The 18,584-nt window shown below is 48.2% G+C and overlaps 1 protein-coding gene across 2 annotated transcripts in view; it reads right to left on the bottom strand.

Annotated features, from left to right (window-relative positions):
* CTIF (cap binding complex dependent translation initiation factor) overlaps nucleotides 1-18,584 on the bottom strand; it is a 318,671-nt gene that overhangs the window by 126,915 nt on the left and 173,172 nt on the right. For both annotated transcript variants that reach the window (XM_067545642.1, XM_067545643.1), the window contains exon 7: nucleotides 16,238-16,314. In XM_067545642.1, coding sequence (XP_067401743.1) covers nucleotides 16,238-16,314 — 77 coding nt within the window. The remainder of the gene's footprint in view (nucleotides 1-16,237; nucleotides 16,315-18,584) is intronic.

The raw sequence follows: 18,584 nt of genomic DNA, 5'->3' as shown, positions 1-18,584 counted from the left end.
TTGTTATTCAGGATGACTACTTTAGGCACTGAAAAGATACAGGGAAATCTAAAGAACCACATCATTCCCCTGCTTACCGAAATACCAGAGTCATTGGAAACTACAGGATTTGCTGATCATCCACAGGTTGCCATTTAAGGTCCTTATGGCAGCAATGCACTCTAATATCTGTTGTATTACCATCTAACTGCACTACCGCCACTTCTAACCGAACATCTGGATAAGACATAAAAATGCAGGATGTATATGACAAGTTGGATGAATCTTGTTCAGGAGGCCTGGCAACCAGCATGTAAAATCCTGCCCCAGAGACCTAGATCTGTCCTCTGCAGCTACCGTTGGGGCTTCACCAGTCACTTGAGTCTCTGGCTGCCTTGAAACCCAGAGGGGCTTAATGGACAGCAGGAACGCATGCAAAGGATTATTAACCAACAGAGCTACTTCGCATTCTGCAGCTTGTTTCCAAGGAATGTAGTGGAAAGAGGACATTAATGAGCATCAGAGGAAGAGCAAAGGGTTCAAAGCTTTTATTCAGAAAAGCAGCAGAAGCCCTTTGAAAAGATGTGATTAGTTGATTTCCAGTTAAACAGAGTTACTTTCATGTCAGGTCTTTAAAGCTCATTTATTTTTTCTGCATCTATGCAGCAGGATACCTGCAATTGCCATCAGTAAGACAGTTGCCCCCACATCTGCAGCTTCTCATTTGCTTCAGAGATACTGAACCTCCATGCAGAGGCTGGATCGATGTAGCATTCTCTCTTGCCATTAAATAAAAACAAAGCACTGCCATTTTTGGAGGAGATGGATCCTGGCTTCAAGAACCTTAAACAACTATCCCACAATCCTCATCCCTCTCAGCTCCATTGTCCTTTCACCATAGGAAAGACAAAGCATAAATCTGTCCAGTCTCCTTTTAAGTGTATGAAGCCCACCAGCATTAATAAATAATGGTGTTCATATCTATCTATGACATGACATCCATTACTGTAGTACCTGAGCACGGCACAGTTTTTAATGTATTTATCCTCACAACACCCCCATCTGGCAGGGCAGTGCTAGTCTTCTTCAAGTGGCTGTATATATTCACACTTACGGGTAATGAGCTACTGACCGACCTTCATTTATCCCCATTTTACAGATGGGGAACTGAAGCACATGAGAAATTAAGTAACTTGCCCAAGGTCACACACGAAGTCTGTGGCAGAACATGGAACTGAGCCCAGGTCTCTCAAGTTCTATACTAGTGCCCAAACCATTGGACCATCCTTCTCCTAAGCAAAGATGCTCTGCAGCACAGAACCGTGGCCAACTAATGTGCCTGGATGGGTTAAATTCAATAGGAGTTCTTACTCAGCAATACAGGAGCATTTATCTCAATGCGACTTTTAAAAAAAAAAAATTAATTGGATGCCAAAAGAAAAAGCACAATTTCTCTGTTAAACAGAATCTATACTGACAATACTATTTCCTCCACTTAATTTTATCATCCCAAATAAAAGCTGTGCACCGTTATTCAAACAGACTGCAACTAGGATGGACATCCAAAAATATTTCAAACCCTGGAGAGATACCACCAGGGATTTTACACAGATAAGTACTAGAACAAATAGCTAAAATCAAATTACCGAGAAGCCCCCAAAATAACAGATGGGGTACCTGGCAGAGTTAATGAATACAAGAAAACACTCACTATTTAAAAACTCCCTAGTTCTCTCTATGATTCATCATTAAAAATGTGCTCCTCTCTAGCTGGACATAGAATTAGTTCAATATTCCACTGACCCAGTAGACCAAGTATCTGGCATGAACTCAGCTGCCTTAGACCTGCCCCTGCTCTGAAGGAAATCACTGAGAAAAGATAGACCATTCTCCTTCATGAAATCAATGCTATCCCCACAGCGGCCCCACCTGGTCAGTTCCACAGAGATGCAATTGGTGATTCCCTGAGAAGCAATTCTGCAGAGAAGATTCTGGGATGGGAGACTACAAGGGGGAGAGATGGAGGGAAAGTAAGGAGGATTTCAACTTTTATCAGACTTTTACCACCTTTTGTAGTTGACAAATCCTACAAAGTGATCTGCAAACTCAAGAGCAGACTTTATACTGAGTGCACCTGAAAGCCAGGCTGAAATTCCATTCACCTGCTGATTATTTAGAAACAAACAAACAAACAAAAAAAACAGTCGAATAAAATAGATCCAGAGCTATTCTTTAAATCGTCATCATCAGGATATGGATAGACAACTAGATATTCTGCTTGGGGTGATCAAATTTTCATGCTAATTTTGCAAGGATAGGCTGAGAGGGGCAGCACAAACTACTAAAAATCAGCCTTACATACATTAATTTGGCTGTCTCCGTTCTGATGCCCCATAATGCATTATGCAACCAAAGAAACACTCTTGCCGACTTGCAATTATTTTGTTTCTTAAATAATAAATGGTGCCTTCAAAGATTTTTTAAAAATATTGGACCAAATTCATGGCCCAAGCCCCCAACAACACCAAGTAAGCCTGCAATCCCTGCCCCACTAAAGGACTTTGAACTGTTGGGGAGGAAGTGGGGGAGAGAGACTAGGGCACCTGACAGATGTGCCGATTTGGCCCATCTTTCCAGGTGGCTTCCATCCTCTGGACACCCAGATGCAGTTTAACACTGCCCTCTCCTGGTGAAGGCAGCTCCAGTACCACCATCTGCCCTGCTCCGAAGACAAATCCCTCCTCATACAGAGTTGCCTCTGAGGGTGTACAACTGCATCCCCCCGTGCAAGCCACCATGTAATAACCATTCTAATTTATCCTTTGAGACATCAAATCACATTTAAGAGTCCAATCCACACTCACATTGAAATCAATGGCAGAACTCTCTCACTTTTAATACTCTGCCATTGACATTACAGCTTTGCGAAACCAAAACGACAGAGGAAAAATGGCAATAGAGATGGTACCTAAGAAAAGTTTCCCTATCTGTAAAATGGGAGGAAGAAAATTTCTCTCCTACTCTTGTTTGTCACTTCTGTTTAGATTGTAAGATCTTTGGGGCAGGGACTCTCAGAGTTTGTTTCTACAATATATAGCACCACAGAACCCTCCATGACCTGACTGAGGCATCTAGATGTTACCACAACATAGGTATATATTATGTAGAAACATCACCACTACCGTCACCCATGTTAAAAGAATGTTCTTTAGGTTGCAAAGTCCATGCTAATGCTCCCCTGTGCATTCAAAGAGGCAGGGTCTTGTGGGGGAAAAGAAGTATGTGATCATGTAATTAAAGACTATGATGGACGCACGAGGGGGAGAGAGAACCTTAAATATGGTGTTTCCTGACTTTTGAAAAAATTGAGAAAGCAGAGGGAAAAATATTTTTACCTTTTGCCACCGTTTTTCTCTGGAGAAAATAAAAGGGAGAGATTTATACTTTTAAAAAGTGAGAGAAAGAGGGATTTTTCCAAAAACGTCAACATTTTGAAAATTCTGTTCCAAATGGAGTTGAAAAATTAAAGATTTTTGACAAAAATGTCATTTTCCCATGAAAATAAGTGTCTGTTATCAATCCCCCTGTTTTTGACAATGTTTTGACCAGTTGTGACGTCCAGTTACTAGTTTGGCACACTGACAATATTTTCCTAAGGAATGGAAGTGAAATAAAGAAAATGACAATTTTAAAACAGTTTGTAACTCGGCCAAAGCTGAATGATACTTCATGGGACAAAAAAAGAGTCATATTGCTAGTCTCAGGGCTTGCTTCCTGCCGAATTTCATGGCTGCAATTAATGGAGGAGTAAGAGCTTCTAGAAAAAAAGGCTGCAAGAATCTTTTATAAAGGAGAGTGTTAGACAAAGTCCATATACGGGTTGCTACCGGTTCCCCCTATAAAAAATAACCTTGAGGGCTAAAAATATCCTGTCTAGTGGGGTCAGAAGAATCCTTGGATTTGTGAAATAAACATTAATCCATTGTGTCCGGAGTTCAAAACTGGCCTTAGAATTCTAAGTACAAGTTTGATAACTTCCTCCTAATGGCCATTTATCAACATGACAGAAAAACCCCCCCACAATTTGTCATCTTTGCTCAAGCCAGGCAGGCAGCAGACAGGAACAGCAGGCAGCATGCCTGTCAGAATGGAGGGAAGTTGCATGGAAAGACTGCATAGCACGTGTGCGCAATATGCCTGGCTCTAGTTGGTGGCGTTAGTTCACCTTCAAGAGACTGAAATTCACACGGATAAAACAGGGTTACTTACCAGTAACTGTTGTTCTTCGAGATGTGTTGCTCATATCCATTCCAATTAGGTGTGTGCGCGCCCCGTGCACAGATTCCCGGAACCTTTTTCCTTAGCACACCCGCAGGGCCGGGTACGGCGCCCCCTGGAGTGCCGCGCTCATGTCGCGGTATATAGGGCACCGCCGGCCCCGCGGGTCCCCAGTCCCTTCTTTCTGCCAACTCCGACAGTGGGGACGGGGGTGGGGTTTGGAATGGATATGAGCAACACATCTCGAAGAACAACAGTTACTGGTAAGTAACCCTGTTTTCTCTCTTCGAGTGATTGCTCATATGCATTCCAATTAGGTGACTAATTTAGCAATACTGTAGGCGGTGGGTAGGAGTCACTGGCGAGCAGCTCTATTCAGCACAGCCCTGCCCACTGCTGCATCATCCCTCGCCTGTTCGACAATGGCATAATGGGTCGTAAAGGTATGTACCGACGACCAGGTCGCCGCTCTGCATATGTCTTGCAGAGGTACACTCTCTAGAAAGGCCGCGGAGGATGCTTGAGCTCTGGTCGAATGTGCCATCACCGGGCCGGGGAGGGGCATCCCTGCCCTGTCGTAGCAAGTCTTAATACAGGCTACAATCCATGAAGAAATTCTTTGGGTGGATACGGGAGAGCCTTTCATACGGTCTGCTACCGCTACAAATAGTTGTGTGGACTTCCGGAAGGGCCTGGTTCTCTCTAAGTAGTGTGCTAGGGCCCGTCTGACATCTAGGGAATGCCACCTGCGCTCATTTGCCGACCCATGGGGCTTCGGGAAGAACACAGGGAGGAAGATTTCCTGATTACAATGGAATTGTGATACCACCTTGGGTAGGAAAGCTGGGTGAGGTCGTAATCTGACCTTGTCTTTAAAGAAGACCGTGTACGGGGGCTCTGATGTCAATGCCCTCAATTCAGAAACCCTCCTGGCCGAAGTAATGGCCACCAGGAAGGATACCTTCCAGGAAAGGACCAATAGAGAGCATGTAGCCATAGGCTCAAAGGGGGGACCTGTTAGCATGGAGAGTACTAGGTTTAAATCCCAAGGAGGAATGGGATCTCTCACTTGCGGGAATACTCTTTCGATACCCTTAAGGAATCTGACTGACATGGGGTGGGAAAAAAAGCGCCCTTCCCATGGCTGATGGAAAGCCGAGATGGCTGCCAGATGTACCTTGAGGGAGGCCAGGGCTAGGCCCTGGGTTTTAAGGTGTAAAAGGTACTCTAAGACCATCTGTATGGGCGAACTATCTGGGAAGAATCCTTTGTCTCTCGCCCAACCAATAAATCGCCTCCACTTAGCCTTGTATGTAATTTGCGTGGAGGGTTTTCTACTACCTAGTAAAATATGCTGGACCTGTAGGGAGCATGCTCTTTCTCCCTCTGTCAGCCAGAGAGCCTCCAGGCTGTCAGGTGGAGGGGGTCCAGGTCCGGGTGCCACAAGCGCCCTTGGTCCTGGGAGAGCAGGTCGTACCTCCTGGGAAGTGGGATCGGAGGAGCGATAGAGAGGTCGATCAGAGTACTGTACCAGTACTGTCTTGGCCACGCCGGGGCAATGAGAATGACGTTCGCTTTGTCCCTCTTGATTTTGAGCAGGACTTGAGGGAGAAGCGGAATGGGGGAAATGCATACATCAGACCCCCTACCCATTGAATCAGAAAGGCATCTGATAAGGAACCCTGCTCTCGCCCCCGGAGAGAGCAGAACCTCGGGCATTTCCTGTTCGCGGATGAAGCGAACAGGTCCAGTTGGGGAGTACCCCACTGTTGGAAGATTGAAGTCACTACGTCCTGATGCAGTGACCATTCGTGTCGTGGTAAGAACGATCTGCTGAGGCGATCCGCCTCGTCGTTCCTGCTCCCCGGAAGGTGTGAGGCGACTAGATGAAAGTCGTGCCTCACTGCAAAGTCCCATAGGCGTACAGCCTCTTCGCATAAGGTCAAGGAACGTGCCCCTCCCTGCCTGTTCATGTAGAACATGGCTGCGGTGTTGTCTGTGAGGACTTGCACTACTTTGCCCTTGAGGAACTGGAGGAAAGTCCTGCAAGCCAGCCGGACCGCTCTTAGCTCTCGGACATTGATATGTAGAGCTCTCTCCGCTGGAGACCACAACCCCTGGGTACCTAGGTCTTTGCTGATGTGGGCTCCCCATCCCACATCCGAGGCGTCCGTGATAAGGACCAGTGACGGAGTCAGGTCTGTGAACGGGACTCCCTTGAGCACCTCCCTCGGAGACCTCCACCACTCCAGGGAGGACAGCACCTGTGGGGGAACCGTGACCACCTTGGTCAGTACATGCCTGGAAGGAGTATAGACTGAAGCCAGCCAAGCTTGCATGGGTCTTAGTTTAAGACGAGCTAGCTTAACCACATAAGTGGAAGCTGCCATATGGCCCAACAGCTGGAGGCAATGTCTGGCCGTCGTCGTGGGAGACCTACAGAGGTCCGCAATGATGGAACCCATAGCTTGGAAACGGGGCTGTGGGAGGAAGGCTCTTGCACATCGAGCGTCTAAGGTGGCTCCGATAAATTCTATGCGCTGCACCGGGGTGAGAGTGGACTTCTGCTCATTAATGAGCAATCCAAGTCTGGTGCATGTGGCGCAAGTCAGTTCAGGGCTGTTCTGGACGTGTGTCCTGGACCTGCCCTTGATGAGCCAGTCGTCCAGGTAGGGAAAAATTTGTACCCCTTTACGGCGGAGGTGGGCAGCCACCACCGCCATGCATTTGGTAAAGACCCTGGGAGCCGAAGATAGGCCGAATGGGAGAGCCGTAAATTGATAATGATCTCCCTTAATACAAAACCTTAGGAATTTCCTATGACCTGAGAAGATAGATGTATGAAAGTATGCATCCTTTAGATCTAGGGCTGCGTACCAGTCCCCGGGATCTAAGGCGGGAATTATGGACGCCAGTGAGAGCATACGGAATTTAATTCGCCTTATAAACTTATTCAGGCGACGGAGGTCCAGTATAGGTCTCAGCCCACCCTTGGCCTTTGGAATTAAGAAATATCTGGAGTAAAAACCTTTTCCCTTTTCACCCGGGGGCACCTCCTCTACCGCGCCTAAGCGCAATAGGGAGTGAGCCTCCTGCACTAGCCGCTCCTCGTGATCTGGAACCCCTATGGGAGACAGGGCCGGAGGAGTGTTAGGGGGAAAGGCCGTGAGCTGGAGAGCATAGCCATTAAGAATCACTCCTAGGACCCATCGGTCAGTAGTGATTGCTTCCCAGGCCGGATAATATGGCCGAAGCCGATTATCAAAGGGCCGGTCCCCCTCCCCAATAGAAGGAAGAGTGCCAGCCTCAAAATCGCTGTCAAAAGCGTTTATTACCGTTTCCAGATCCGGTTTTTCCACCCTGCTGCGCCCGCACCGAAGAGCCCCGCCGGTCCCGGCGATTGGGGCCTCTGAAACGCTCCCGGTCCCTCCTTGGCTGGGAAGGCCTGGGCGGTGGTCTGGGTGGGGGGGGCGGGCGGCGCTGCGGTTGACCCCGAAACTGCCTGCCCGTTGTCTGGGGGGTATAAAGCCCCAGTGATCTAAGGGTTGCCCTGGAATCTTTTAGGGCATGTAATTTATCGTCAGTCCTCTCCGAAAAGATGCCTGATCCTTCAAATGGCAGGTCCTGTATAGTCTGCTGGACCTCATTAGAGAGACCCGAAGCCTGCAACCAGGAGCAGCGGCGCATAACTACGGCCGAAGCCATCGCTCTGCCCGCAGTGTCTGCGGCATCACTGGCCGACTGTAAGGCCGCTCGGGCCACTACCTCCCCTCCTGAGCCACCGTGGCAAGGTCTGTAGCCTGGTCTGGGGGAAGCGCCGCTACTAAGCGGTGCAGGGAGGCCCACAAGTTCTGGTTATACTTTCCCAGAAGCGCCTGGTGGTTAGCCACCCTTAGCTGTAAGGCAGCGGTGGAGTAAACCCTACGTCCAAAGAGGTCTAATTTCTTCCCTTCTTTGTCCTTGGGAGTACTTCCCTGCCCCCCTGCCGGTCCCTTTGGTTGGCCGAATCGACCACAAGAGTACCCGGAGCAGGGTGGGTATAAAGGAACTCAAAATGTTCCTTGGGGACGTAATATTTTCTCTCCGTACCCTTAGATGTAGGGGGAACGGAGGAAGGCGTCTGCCAGACAGATCTCACTATTTTCATGAGACTCTCATGAATTGGCAGTGCCACTCTAGAAGGACCCGATGACCCTGAAGGCCCAAAGAGGGGGTCGTCCTCCTCTGACATCTCCCTAAGGGCTAGGCCTAGGTTATTAGCCACTCTCTTAAGGAGGTCTTGATGCGCCCTAAAATCAAAAAGGGGTGCTTTGTGATCCCTTGAGGTCCCTTCATCTGGGGACGAAGAAGAGGACAAGGGGGTAGGCCCTGTAGATGGGCCCTCCTCGGGGTCAGACTCCGCTTCTGAAGGAACATGCGGAGCTGGTTGAGACGGAGGTGGCTGAACCGCCCCAGAGTGTAGCGATTCTCCCCCGTAAACAGGGCGGGAGCCCCATGGACCCCAGAATGGCCCTTGCCAAGGTCCCTGGGCCCAGCCTGGCATGGGATACTGCAGGGCCTCCCCTGCTTGTCCCTGTCGCCTGAACCCGCTGAATGCCTCTTACGGGCCTTAGGCGGGGAACGGCTTCGAGAGGAAGACGAGGTGGAAATATGTCTACGCCTATGATGGCATCTAGAGGAGGACCAGCTAGAGGAGCTGGATCTCCTGTGTCTATGAGATGACCTCTTGTAGTGCCGCTTGCCACCTCTGGAGCGGGAGCGACGATGCCTGCGGCCGGACGCCCGGGAAGGTGATCGGGAGCGCGGCTTTCCCGTCAACGCTGCACTGGCGGGTATCGCGCCCGGAGCAAACGTGTGGAAGGCGGGAATCATCGGCGCCGAGGGACACGATGTCGGTATCAGCGGTGCCAAGGGTAGCGGTGCCGGTATCTGTGGTACCGAAGGAAGCGGTGCCGGCATCGGCGGTGCCGCAGGGAGCGGTGCCTGCATCAGTGGCGCCGAAGGAAGCGGTGCCGGTATCGGCGGTGCTGAGTGAAGTGGTGCCGGCATCAGCGGTGCCGAGGGGAGCGGTGCCGGCGGTGCCATCAGCGGCACTGCTGCCTCAGGTGCCGCTGCCCCCGATGTCGACATGGCCTTCGGTGCCTGACGAGCGGCGTTACCCGCCTGAGAGTCAGCACGGTGCCGGGGTACCTCCCGCACCGGGGTGCCCGAGCCCGAGCTGTGGTCGGTGCCGGAACCGGCGCTAGAGCTGCTGCGTCGGTTCTTGGGCCCTCTTGACCGCCCACGGTGCCGCGGTGCTGAGGCGCTCGACGACCGAGAGTCGGAGCTCGGAGGGGAGCGACTCTCCACCCTCTTTGACCGTCTGGGTGGGGAGCGGTGTTTCCTCTACCCACCGGGGCCACCCAGCGCGGGTTTGCCCCGAGACGCAAGTCCCTGGTCCCTCGGCCGAGGGGGGGACGGAGGCGTAGGCAAGGCCATGAGGGCCCTTGCCGCATCAAACGCCTCCGGCGTTGACGGCCCTTGTAGGGGCGCACCCCCACTCATCCGAGTCGGGGGAGGCTCCCTACGAGGAGACACCGGTGCCAGAGGAGCCTCCACGGCACGTGGCTGGGGTGTCTCCTTAGGAGGAGGCAGGGAGGAGTCCGTCAACGGGATCTCTGGCCGCTTTGACTTCTTTTACCCGGCACCGAGATCTTCAGCGGTGCCGGTGGTGCGCTCTGCACCGAAGAGACGCTCGGTGCGGGGGACCTCGATGGCTCGGAGGCCGGGCGCAGCGCGGACTCCATCAGTAAAGCCTTCAGCCTCGCGTCCCATTCTTTCTGGGTGCGAGGTTTGAACGATTTGCAGATTCTGCACTTATCTTTACGGTGCTGCTCCCCGAGGCAACGGAGGCAGCGGTCGTGAGGGTCACTCACGGGAAATTGCTTAGAGCATAGAGTGCAGCTTTTGAAGCCTGTGGAGCCAGGCATGACTCCACAGGGGCCCTGTAAGGGCAGATAACTACTATAGATGTTTCTTTTTGAATAACAAAAAGTACTAATTCGACTAGAATGGTAGGTAAGCTAAGGACTGCGACTTGCACTAGCAAGGGGCAGAAGTTCCAGCAACCGTCAGAGGCGGAAAGAAGGAATTGGGGACCCGCGGGGCCGGCGGTGCCCTATATACCGCGACATGAGCGCGGCACTCCAGGGGGCGCCGTACCCAGCTCTGCGGGTGTGCTAAGGAAAAAGGTTCCGGGAATCTGTGCACGGGGCGCGCACACACCTAATTGGAATGCATATGAGCAATCACTCGAAGAGAGAATAGTAGAAGTTAAACCAGACAACCAAAAAACAAAGCAGCTCATGCCAGGGTGATGGGTCCATGCTCATTTCTAACAAAGAATCTTTTTCCCACACTGCCCCTTATACATTTCAATTCCACAAGCCACCACGGTCCCTGCTTCCAAATCCCTCTAAGGGCTCACTCAAATCAGTGGGACAGTCTCATCTGATTTTGGTTAAGGCCCTTAGATTTGTTTCTTCTGAGATGCCCATCAAAATGATCCAACCCAAGCATTACAAAACATTCCCAGTTATTCCTTCCTTTGAGCTTCCCAGGAGCTTTGAGCTCCTGCTTTCTCTATTTCTGTCTATGAGGCTGTTAGCTCCAGATCTTCATTTTGTGTTTTGAACAGTGCGGCACACACACTATTGGTGTGTAATGGAGCAAATACAGCCCACATTCCTCAGACCAAGTAGCCACTCTGACTCCAGTGGGGCTGTGCGTCCCACTCTCAGGTCCCGTGGGTAAAGTTGCTGTGTCTTTTACACCACTTTTACATCGTATTACAATAAAGTAATGGTAGAATGGTAGAATAAAGAACGGTAAATGGTATAATAAAGCAATGGGCAAGAAATGCTTTCTCAGATGAGCTGGACAACTTTCACAAGCCAGACTTAGATGGCTCTGGGAGGGTACTGTGGGCCTGATTTTGCAAGGCTGGGTCTTTCTGTATTCAGACAATATTTAAGGCAGAGGCCCAGAGTTCCCAACAGCTTCACTGGCAATAAAATGCCTCCTCTACTGGTCGTACAGCAGAGAGATATTAATACTGCCGAGTTCAGCTCCATAACCAGTGGAATGAATCTTATATCCGCCAACACAATGCCTGGGATGATAAGATAATTGCACAGCAATGAAGTGTGAATACCTCTGCAACCAGTTCTGTGTTCCAATACAACCTGGCACTTACACTGCAAACAGTTTGATTAAATGAGATTTTTGTTAAAACTCCCATTGTACCATATTTTCACATGAAATAACCATTTTGAGACCCTCCCCCGCACTTACTGCCATCAATTTTAAAGAGGGGGCGCACTCTCGGGGCATCATAAGCAGCATTAAAATGATGGGCAGCTAAGGCTTTTATTATATTCTGCGACACACTCAAAAGTGAGAAGGTTGCAGAGCGTATAGGCTGTTTATATGAAGGAGCTGACAGCATCAGTCTAGCCATGTGGTGGTAGAGGGTGAGTGGCTAGGGCCAGTCAGCCATCAAAGTCTGGGGGATTATCCCAGGCCCTCTTGGTCTAAACAGTTTGCTGAAAGGTGTTCAGTGGGAGAATCGATCCAGTTTCACTTGTTCCCTCTCCCTCCGTTTGCTTTGGCACTCATGACTAATTACTAAGTGAACTCCAGAAGAGGGCAAATCAATTGAGGTTTATTGAAGACAGTCGTTCCCTTCAGGGGGGCCCCATTGACCGCAGTAGGTCCATTCAGACCATAAGCTGGTCCCACGCAGAACAGGAAGCACAATACTCCAGGTCAAAAAGGGAACACAACAGGCCCAGGTAACAACATAAACAGACGGACGCTCTGGCATTTAGTTGTCTCCAGCTGGGTCAGTGTCCCAACCAGACCTTCCTTCAGGGAACCAGCCCGAGAGATCTGCTCTCTCTCCCATCTCCTCTCCACTGAGCCGGCTCTCCCCTTTTAGCGGCCCACTCCAAGTTGTCAGCCCTTGCAGGTGAAACGAGGTGAGGATGATTGTGCTCACAGCAGCCCATTAACCCTTCCCTGGCCAGCGTGGGACTTGTACCCCTTCATACCTTCTTAGACAGTGTTTCAAACATTTTAATATTAAGATTAAAAATGTTCTTCCCACATTCTATAGCACTGTCCGTCAGAGGCCCTCACGGGTGCTTTACTAATACTGAAAGACTGAACTTCTCACTCCCTGTGCTGGGGGAAGCATTATCCCCCTTTGCAAGTGGGGAAACTGGGGCTCAGAGAGGTTAAGTCACTTGCCAGTTGTCAAGCAGAAAACTGGTGGCAGAGCTGAGAAAGGAACTCAGACTCCGAGTCATGCACTGTGAACGTAACACCTGCCCTAATCTAATCTGTCTGGGGACTTCCACGCACCATCAGATCATCTTCCCAAGAGGACACTGCCTGCCTCCCAGGAAATACTTGAGAATCAAGAGGATTTCTGTCCAAGAAGTGGCTGGAATTTGGGCCTGAAATAACTCCTGATAACCCCCACCTCCCTCAGCCTATGCTCCCACCAGCTAGTAGGGGGTTTAACACTCCAGCTAGTAGGTTACTGCTACACTTTTTAAACCTTGGTTTTAAGGGCTGCACCGTAGAAAACGTCCTACAAATGCAAAAATCTTACTATGACGCTGCCTTTTTTCTATAAGGACTGGGGGGAAATCAGATTCAGAAAAAGGGATGGGACAAGGCATTAGGAACAAGAGGGAAGGGGCTAAATCGCAACCCTAAGTCACTTGTCCGTGGTCAAACAGAAACTGAGAAAGGAGATCATTGAAATCTCATTCCCTAACGTCATGGAACTGAAGAGCCTCATGCAGCTACCAGATTGTTGGATGGTAGCATCTGAGGATTCACTGACTCTTTCAAGCATTTGCATATTTGTTTTTTTAAAAGGGCTGAAATGAACTGTTGTGTCTCAGCCCGTCGATTGGACTCCCATGTTGAGTTATCCACTGAAATGTAAAGCGTCTCAATGGATTCCTTGCTTTTGTCCTAATTCAGTATACACGGTCCCTAGCTCTGTTGCTCTAGCATGAACAACATACATTATGAATGTCTTTGCAATTCACAGGTTACTAGATGTCCCTCTTGGGATACTTATCGCAGCCCCTTTTCAAAACCCTCAGACTAGTCTGCATATACAATCCTCACTTTATCTCACTATTTGATCTCCCAACAGCAACCCAAGGCAGTTTTGTCTGCTATCAGTTCTTGTCATCTGTGAAGAGTGCTCTCATAGGAGCTCACTGCTTGTGTTTGCTGATACTTTATTAGGGTAACCAGAACAGAGTAGGAGGAAAAAGAAACACCGATAATGTGATTCTTTCACAACTGCACAACAGGCTATCCTCAGATCGGTAAATGGAGCTATACACATTTTCACCAGCTGCGATCTGGCCCAACAGCTGTAAGTGCAGGTCATAGAAACAAAGGCTTTCTTAACAGTGATGATTTGCAGTAATGCTGAATGGTTCCTACCCAGAGAGAAGACTTCTGACCACAAGAAGCCTTCAGAAACAGACACACACACAGACAAGGCTCTCACACCAGTTTTACACAGACATAGCCTTGCTGATTTTAGCAGAGTTACCCTTGATTTATATAGGTGTAACGGAAGGAAAATCAGGCCCACATTCTGATTCAAAGAACCCTATTTTATTTCAGTCCCACTCTCATGGCAATGAATGTGCCGGGGGGACACATATGGTTATGACTGTAGGTGCTCTAATTCAACCATTTGTTATTGCGCTCAATGCAGGAATTAGTGGATGAAATTCTGTGGGTTCTGAAAAAGCCAATATTTGGGTTTGATCCATTTTTACCCAAATTTCAGGGGGATTTTGACCTGGGAATTTTTTTTTTTTTTTTGCAGCGGAAGCAGATGAGGTTGTGTTGGAGGGCTGAAGCCAGGAGTAGGCTCTGTCCAGCAGGAACACCAGCACTCATGGGGTGCAGCTTTCTGCTCCCTGTGGGCCTGTCACTGCAGCAGTTGGGTGGTCTCTGCTTCCGGGACCCGGTTCACTGCTTGTCTCACTCCCCCACTGCACAGAGGAAGCAGAGACGAATGTGTTGATGGGCCAGGGTCAAGAAGGGAGCCAAAGGCTGCACACTGCTGAACAGAGCCCCCTCCTGACCACAGTCCATCAGTGTGGTCCTATCCACTGCCTCTGCATGGTGTGGGAGCGAGACAGGCAAGGAGCTGGGTCCCAGCAGCTGAAACCATCCAACCATTGCAGCAGCAGACCGCAGGGAATGGAAGACTTCCTCAACTGCTTCATAGTGAGTTCAACCCTCTGCCCCCTGCACCATGTAACTGCTGGGTATCGTCCACCCCCACTCCTGCCCTTCATATTCACACATCACTGTGGAAAACCCAGGCCAGGGTTTCTACTGTATAACAACATTAACTCAGTAACTTTGTATAGCAGGCATCCTTCGCAGTGTACACTTTATACCTTGCACAGGATATGACCATCCTGAGTTATTCACACCTTCATCACCTCTAGGCTGCACTATAGCAATGCGATACACCTGGGCACGAACCCTTCGGCACTCAGGAAACTCCAGCTAGTCCAGAACGCTGCAGCGCGTCTCCTCAGCAACACAGGCTACCGTGAGCACATCACAGCCGGCCTCCGCTCTCTATGCTGGCTTCCCATAAAACTTCTAAGCAAGTTCAAGGTCTTGGTCCTCATTTTCAAAGTGCTTCACAGCCTGGGTCCAGGATACATAAAAGAATATCTCTAATGCTCTGGGATGAAGACCATGGCTGGCAACTTTGCTCCACTGGCCCAATGGAACTCTGACAATCAGAGGAAAGCTTGTGTGTGCAGGAGAGAGCTTTTTCTGGGGCTGGTCTGAGACTGGGGAATGAACTCCCGCAGGAAATAAGGACCATCACAAACCTCACCCCTTTCCATTTCAAGCACAAGGCATATTTCTTTGATCTGGCTTTCTCTAATGCTGCACACGCTTCTCCCTCTAGAAAGAGGATGGGAGAAGAAACAACACATGATAGATGTGCAGCCACATTGCTTAATGAGCGCTGGGAGGTGCTCAGATACTACGATGAAGAGGTCAGTATAAACACCTATACTGAATAGAACAGAACCGAAAAAAACAGGCATTGAAGATACCACCTGAGTGCACAACATGGACAAGTTAAGATTAACTCTTGTATTTCCAGATTCGTTTTTAAATTTAACTGTGCAAACAATGTTGATTTATTTATTGTTTTAAATCTAAATAAATAAAATTTAACAAAGATGCCTATCCAAGACGCTAGGCACTTTAATATTATGATACAATAAATACAATTAAATGAAATCTCAGCAGCTTTAAAATGATCAGTTCCCTAGGAACTCAAGGCCAGGTGGTCAGCCACCTATTCCCCTTCGGGTATGTCTGCACTGAAATTGAATACCCACAGCTGGCTAAGGATTTGGGGCTGTAAAATTGCAGTGTAGAAGTTTGGGCTTGGGTTGGAGTCTGGGCCCCTCCCCCCCTTGTACCCTTATCTAGTATCGTTATCTAGTCCTCAGCCCTCTCCAAAAAACCCTCAAAGAGATTCTTTTGCAGCATGCCCAGAAAGACAACACCAATACAGGCTCCCTTAGACCAAGGAGGGAGAAAGGGATAAAAAAGGGGGATCCAGCTTGGTAGACCAGTTGTGACAGTATGGTACAGGGAGAAGGGCAGTCAGTCAGGTTGGGCAATCCCAGGCCATTTAGAGCCTTATTAGGTCATAATCAACACCTTAAACTCCACGCAGAACCTGTGGGCAGCCAGTGCAGATCCCGGATCACTGGTATCATAATGTTGTATTTTGCATTTAATAAATATTTCAGATTAACCCAATATAATTGAAAAACATTCAAAGAGGTAGGAGAGGAAATGCAGGATGAGTAAAAGAAGGTCAAAGACACTTTGGCCTGGTCCCTCTTACCTCCGGTCGTTTCTTCTCCTTCTGAACAGTTTTTTGGTGTGTGCAATTTCAGCTTCATTTGGCAATGGATGATAACCCTGGTTAAAAGAAGGGAAAAAAGGCAATTGTGAATTCTGAGATCTAGGAGGCAGTGGTGTTTAAGCAGTTAGAACAGGGTACTGGCTTCTATACCTAACTCTCCCTAACCCACTGTGTGGATGTGGGTAAATTACATATTGCTCCTTAGAGAGACAAGGTGTGTGAGGTAGAAGAAGAGCTCTATGGCTCAAGTTGGTCCAATAAAAGTTATTACCTCATTCATCTTGTCTCTCTAATATCCTGGGACTGACATGGCTACAACTACACTGCATGCGTTGCTCCTTCTCTGTCCTATGCCATATGAAAATTGGTAGAACAGATTAAACTTTATAAATGCATCTCTCGCTCAGCTTGCAGATCTGTAAAACTGGCATCATGACAACCACCTCAGGGCCGTTCTGCGGCTTAGATAATCTGAAGCCATCCAAAATCCTCAGATGAATGGTATTATACAATGCAAATTTAAAGGATTATTATTAATGGCGCCCGATATCTGATTTACTGAGAATTCAGGCACTCCTGCCCACTGAAATACCATTTGTACCACTATGCTAAGGATGCTGCTTTATTTCCAGTACAAACCATCCATTTTTTTTAAAACTCAGCAGTAAAAATTTACAACATTTATTTGGAAAGATTAAGAGCAAAATCTAGCTGACAGAGCACTGGGGTTGGAGTCAGCAGGAATGTCAGATCTTGTGCCGCTTCACGAGTGACACTGTCTACCTCCCGTCCCCACAACTTCGTTTTTATACTATGGCTCATCGTAGGACAGCAATACTCTTTGTGCCCGAATATACTTCCTATATGCTTCTGTGATTAGTTACCTTACACATCAACTGCAGTTGCTGTTTGCCACAAAGCAATAGACTATCACCCTCATAACTTTGTTCTGGAACCTGCTAAGTAGGAGAATTAGTTAGGGAGACAGTGTTGCCTAGAAATCAACACAAGCCACTGTGAGTGCTGGAACACTCCCAGGTTCTATTCCTGGCACCCCATTTATTCACTGATTTAGCACCGTAAGTCAACAAATAAATCATACACTTAGTACTTTAAAAGTATTTTTCCATCCTCACAGTGCTTTACCATCATTAATTAACCTATACAACACTTCTGTCATATCAGAGCATATTATCCCCATTTTACAGATAGGAAAACAACTGAGGCCCAGGTTAATAAGTGATTTGCCCAGCCAAATTAGTGGAAGAGCTGGGATTCAAACCTCCTGATTCCCAATTCCATCCCATATCCACCCGACTATGCTGTGTTCTGTGACTCAGTTTACCCATCTGATAATGGAGATGATTTTACTTCTCCTCCTCCTATGGGTGTTGTGAAGGTTCATTAACGCTCACAAACAGCTTTGAGGTTCTTGGATGAAAGGCACTATATAAGCGTAAAGTATTATTTATTTTCTTGGAACTACAAAAGCCACGATAACCACCGAAGGCAGTAAAAATCTTTTATTTATGCACTAGAGTACTTCCCAAGTTGGCAATAAAAGCTCTGTAAAAATAATTCTTTATATTTCCATAACAATACATCTTCCCTGAGTTACAGTCCCTGCCTCAAAGCCAGTGAATCACCACATGAGAGAGGCCATCAGAAAGTGGCATGCATAGGAGGAGTAGAGAATATGTCTCAGCATGCAGCCGCTCTTTGTTACACTGGCATGACAACATGACACACCTACCACACTTCCGAAAGTTCTCTCCCTCCCAACACGTCTTCAGTAGCTGTTATAACATCACCACCACCACTTTGAGACCCTCCTGGGAGATGCTACAGAAGTGCAAAGTTCTTTAGGAACATTAAGGAATTTAGCCTTGAAACCTGTCTGTGAGGTAGGCAAGCATCAGAGCTTCAAGGTTGAGTTAGAGAACATCTTTTAGAAAGACATCCTATCCTAATCTGAAAACTTCATGTGATGAACAATCTATCATATCCGTAAATTCTTCCAAAACCTTTACACTTTGTTTGAGTTTGCCTAGCTTCAATTTCCAGCCCTTGGATCACGTTATACATTTGTCTGCTAGAGTAAAGAATCCTCTGCTACCTGAAATCTACTCCCTACATAGGTATAGCTCATGTGCAAAGCATTTCTCAACCTTCTCCTTCACCATTTTACATACAGGGAAACTAATGCACAGAGAGATTGCATGACTCAGCCCAGGCGTCACAAAGTTTGTGGAAGATCCAGGATGAGAAACTTCTCCCGACTCCCTATTATCTATTTAACCACAAGACCTTCTCTCTGCTCTTGAAA

This window comes from Emydura macquarii, unplaced genomic scaffold (assembly GCF_026122565.2).
Source record: "Emydura macquarii macquarii isolate MOO-44397 ecotype Brisbane River unplaced genomic scaffold, CSIRO-AGI_Emac_v2 contig_1045, whole genome shotgun sequence".
NCBI lineage: Eukaryota > Metazoa > Chordata > Testudines > Chelidae > Emydura > Emydura macquarii.
Note: the sequence above shows the minus strand (reverse complement) of the source record. Positions and strands in the feature narration are given on the sequence as shown.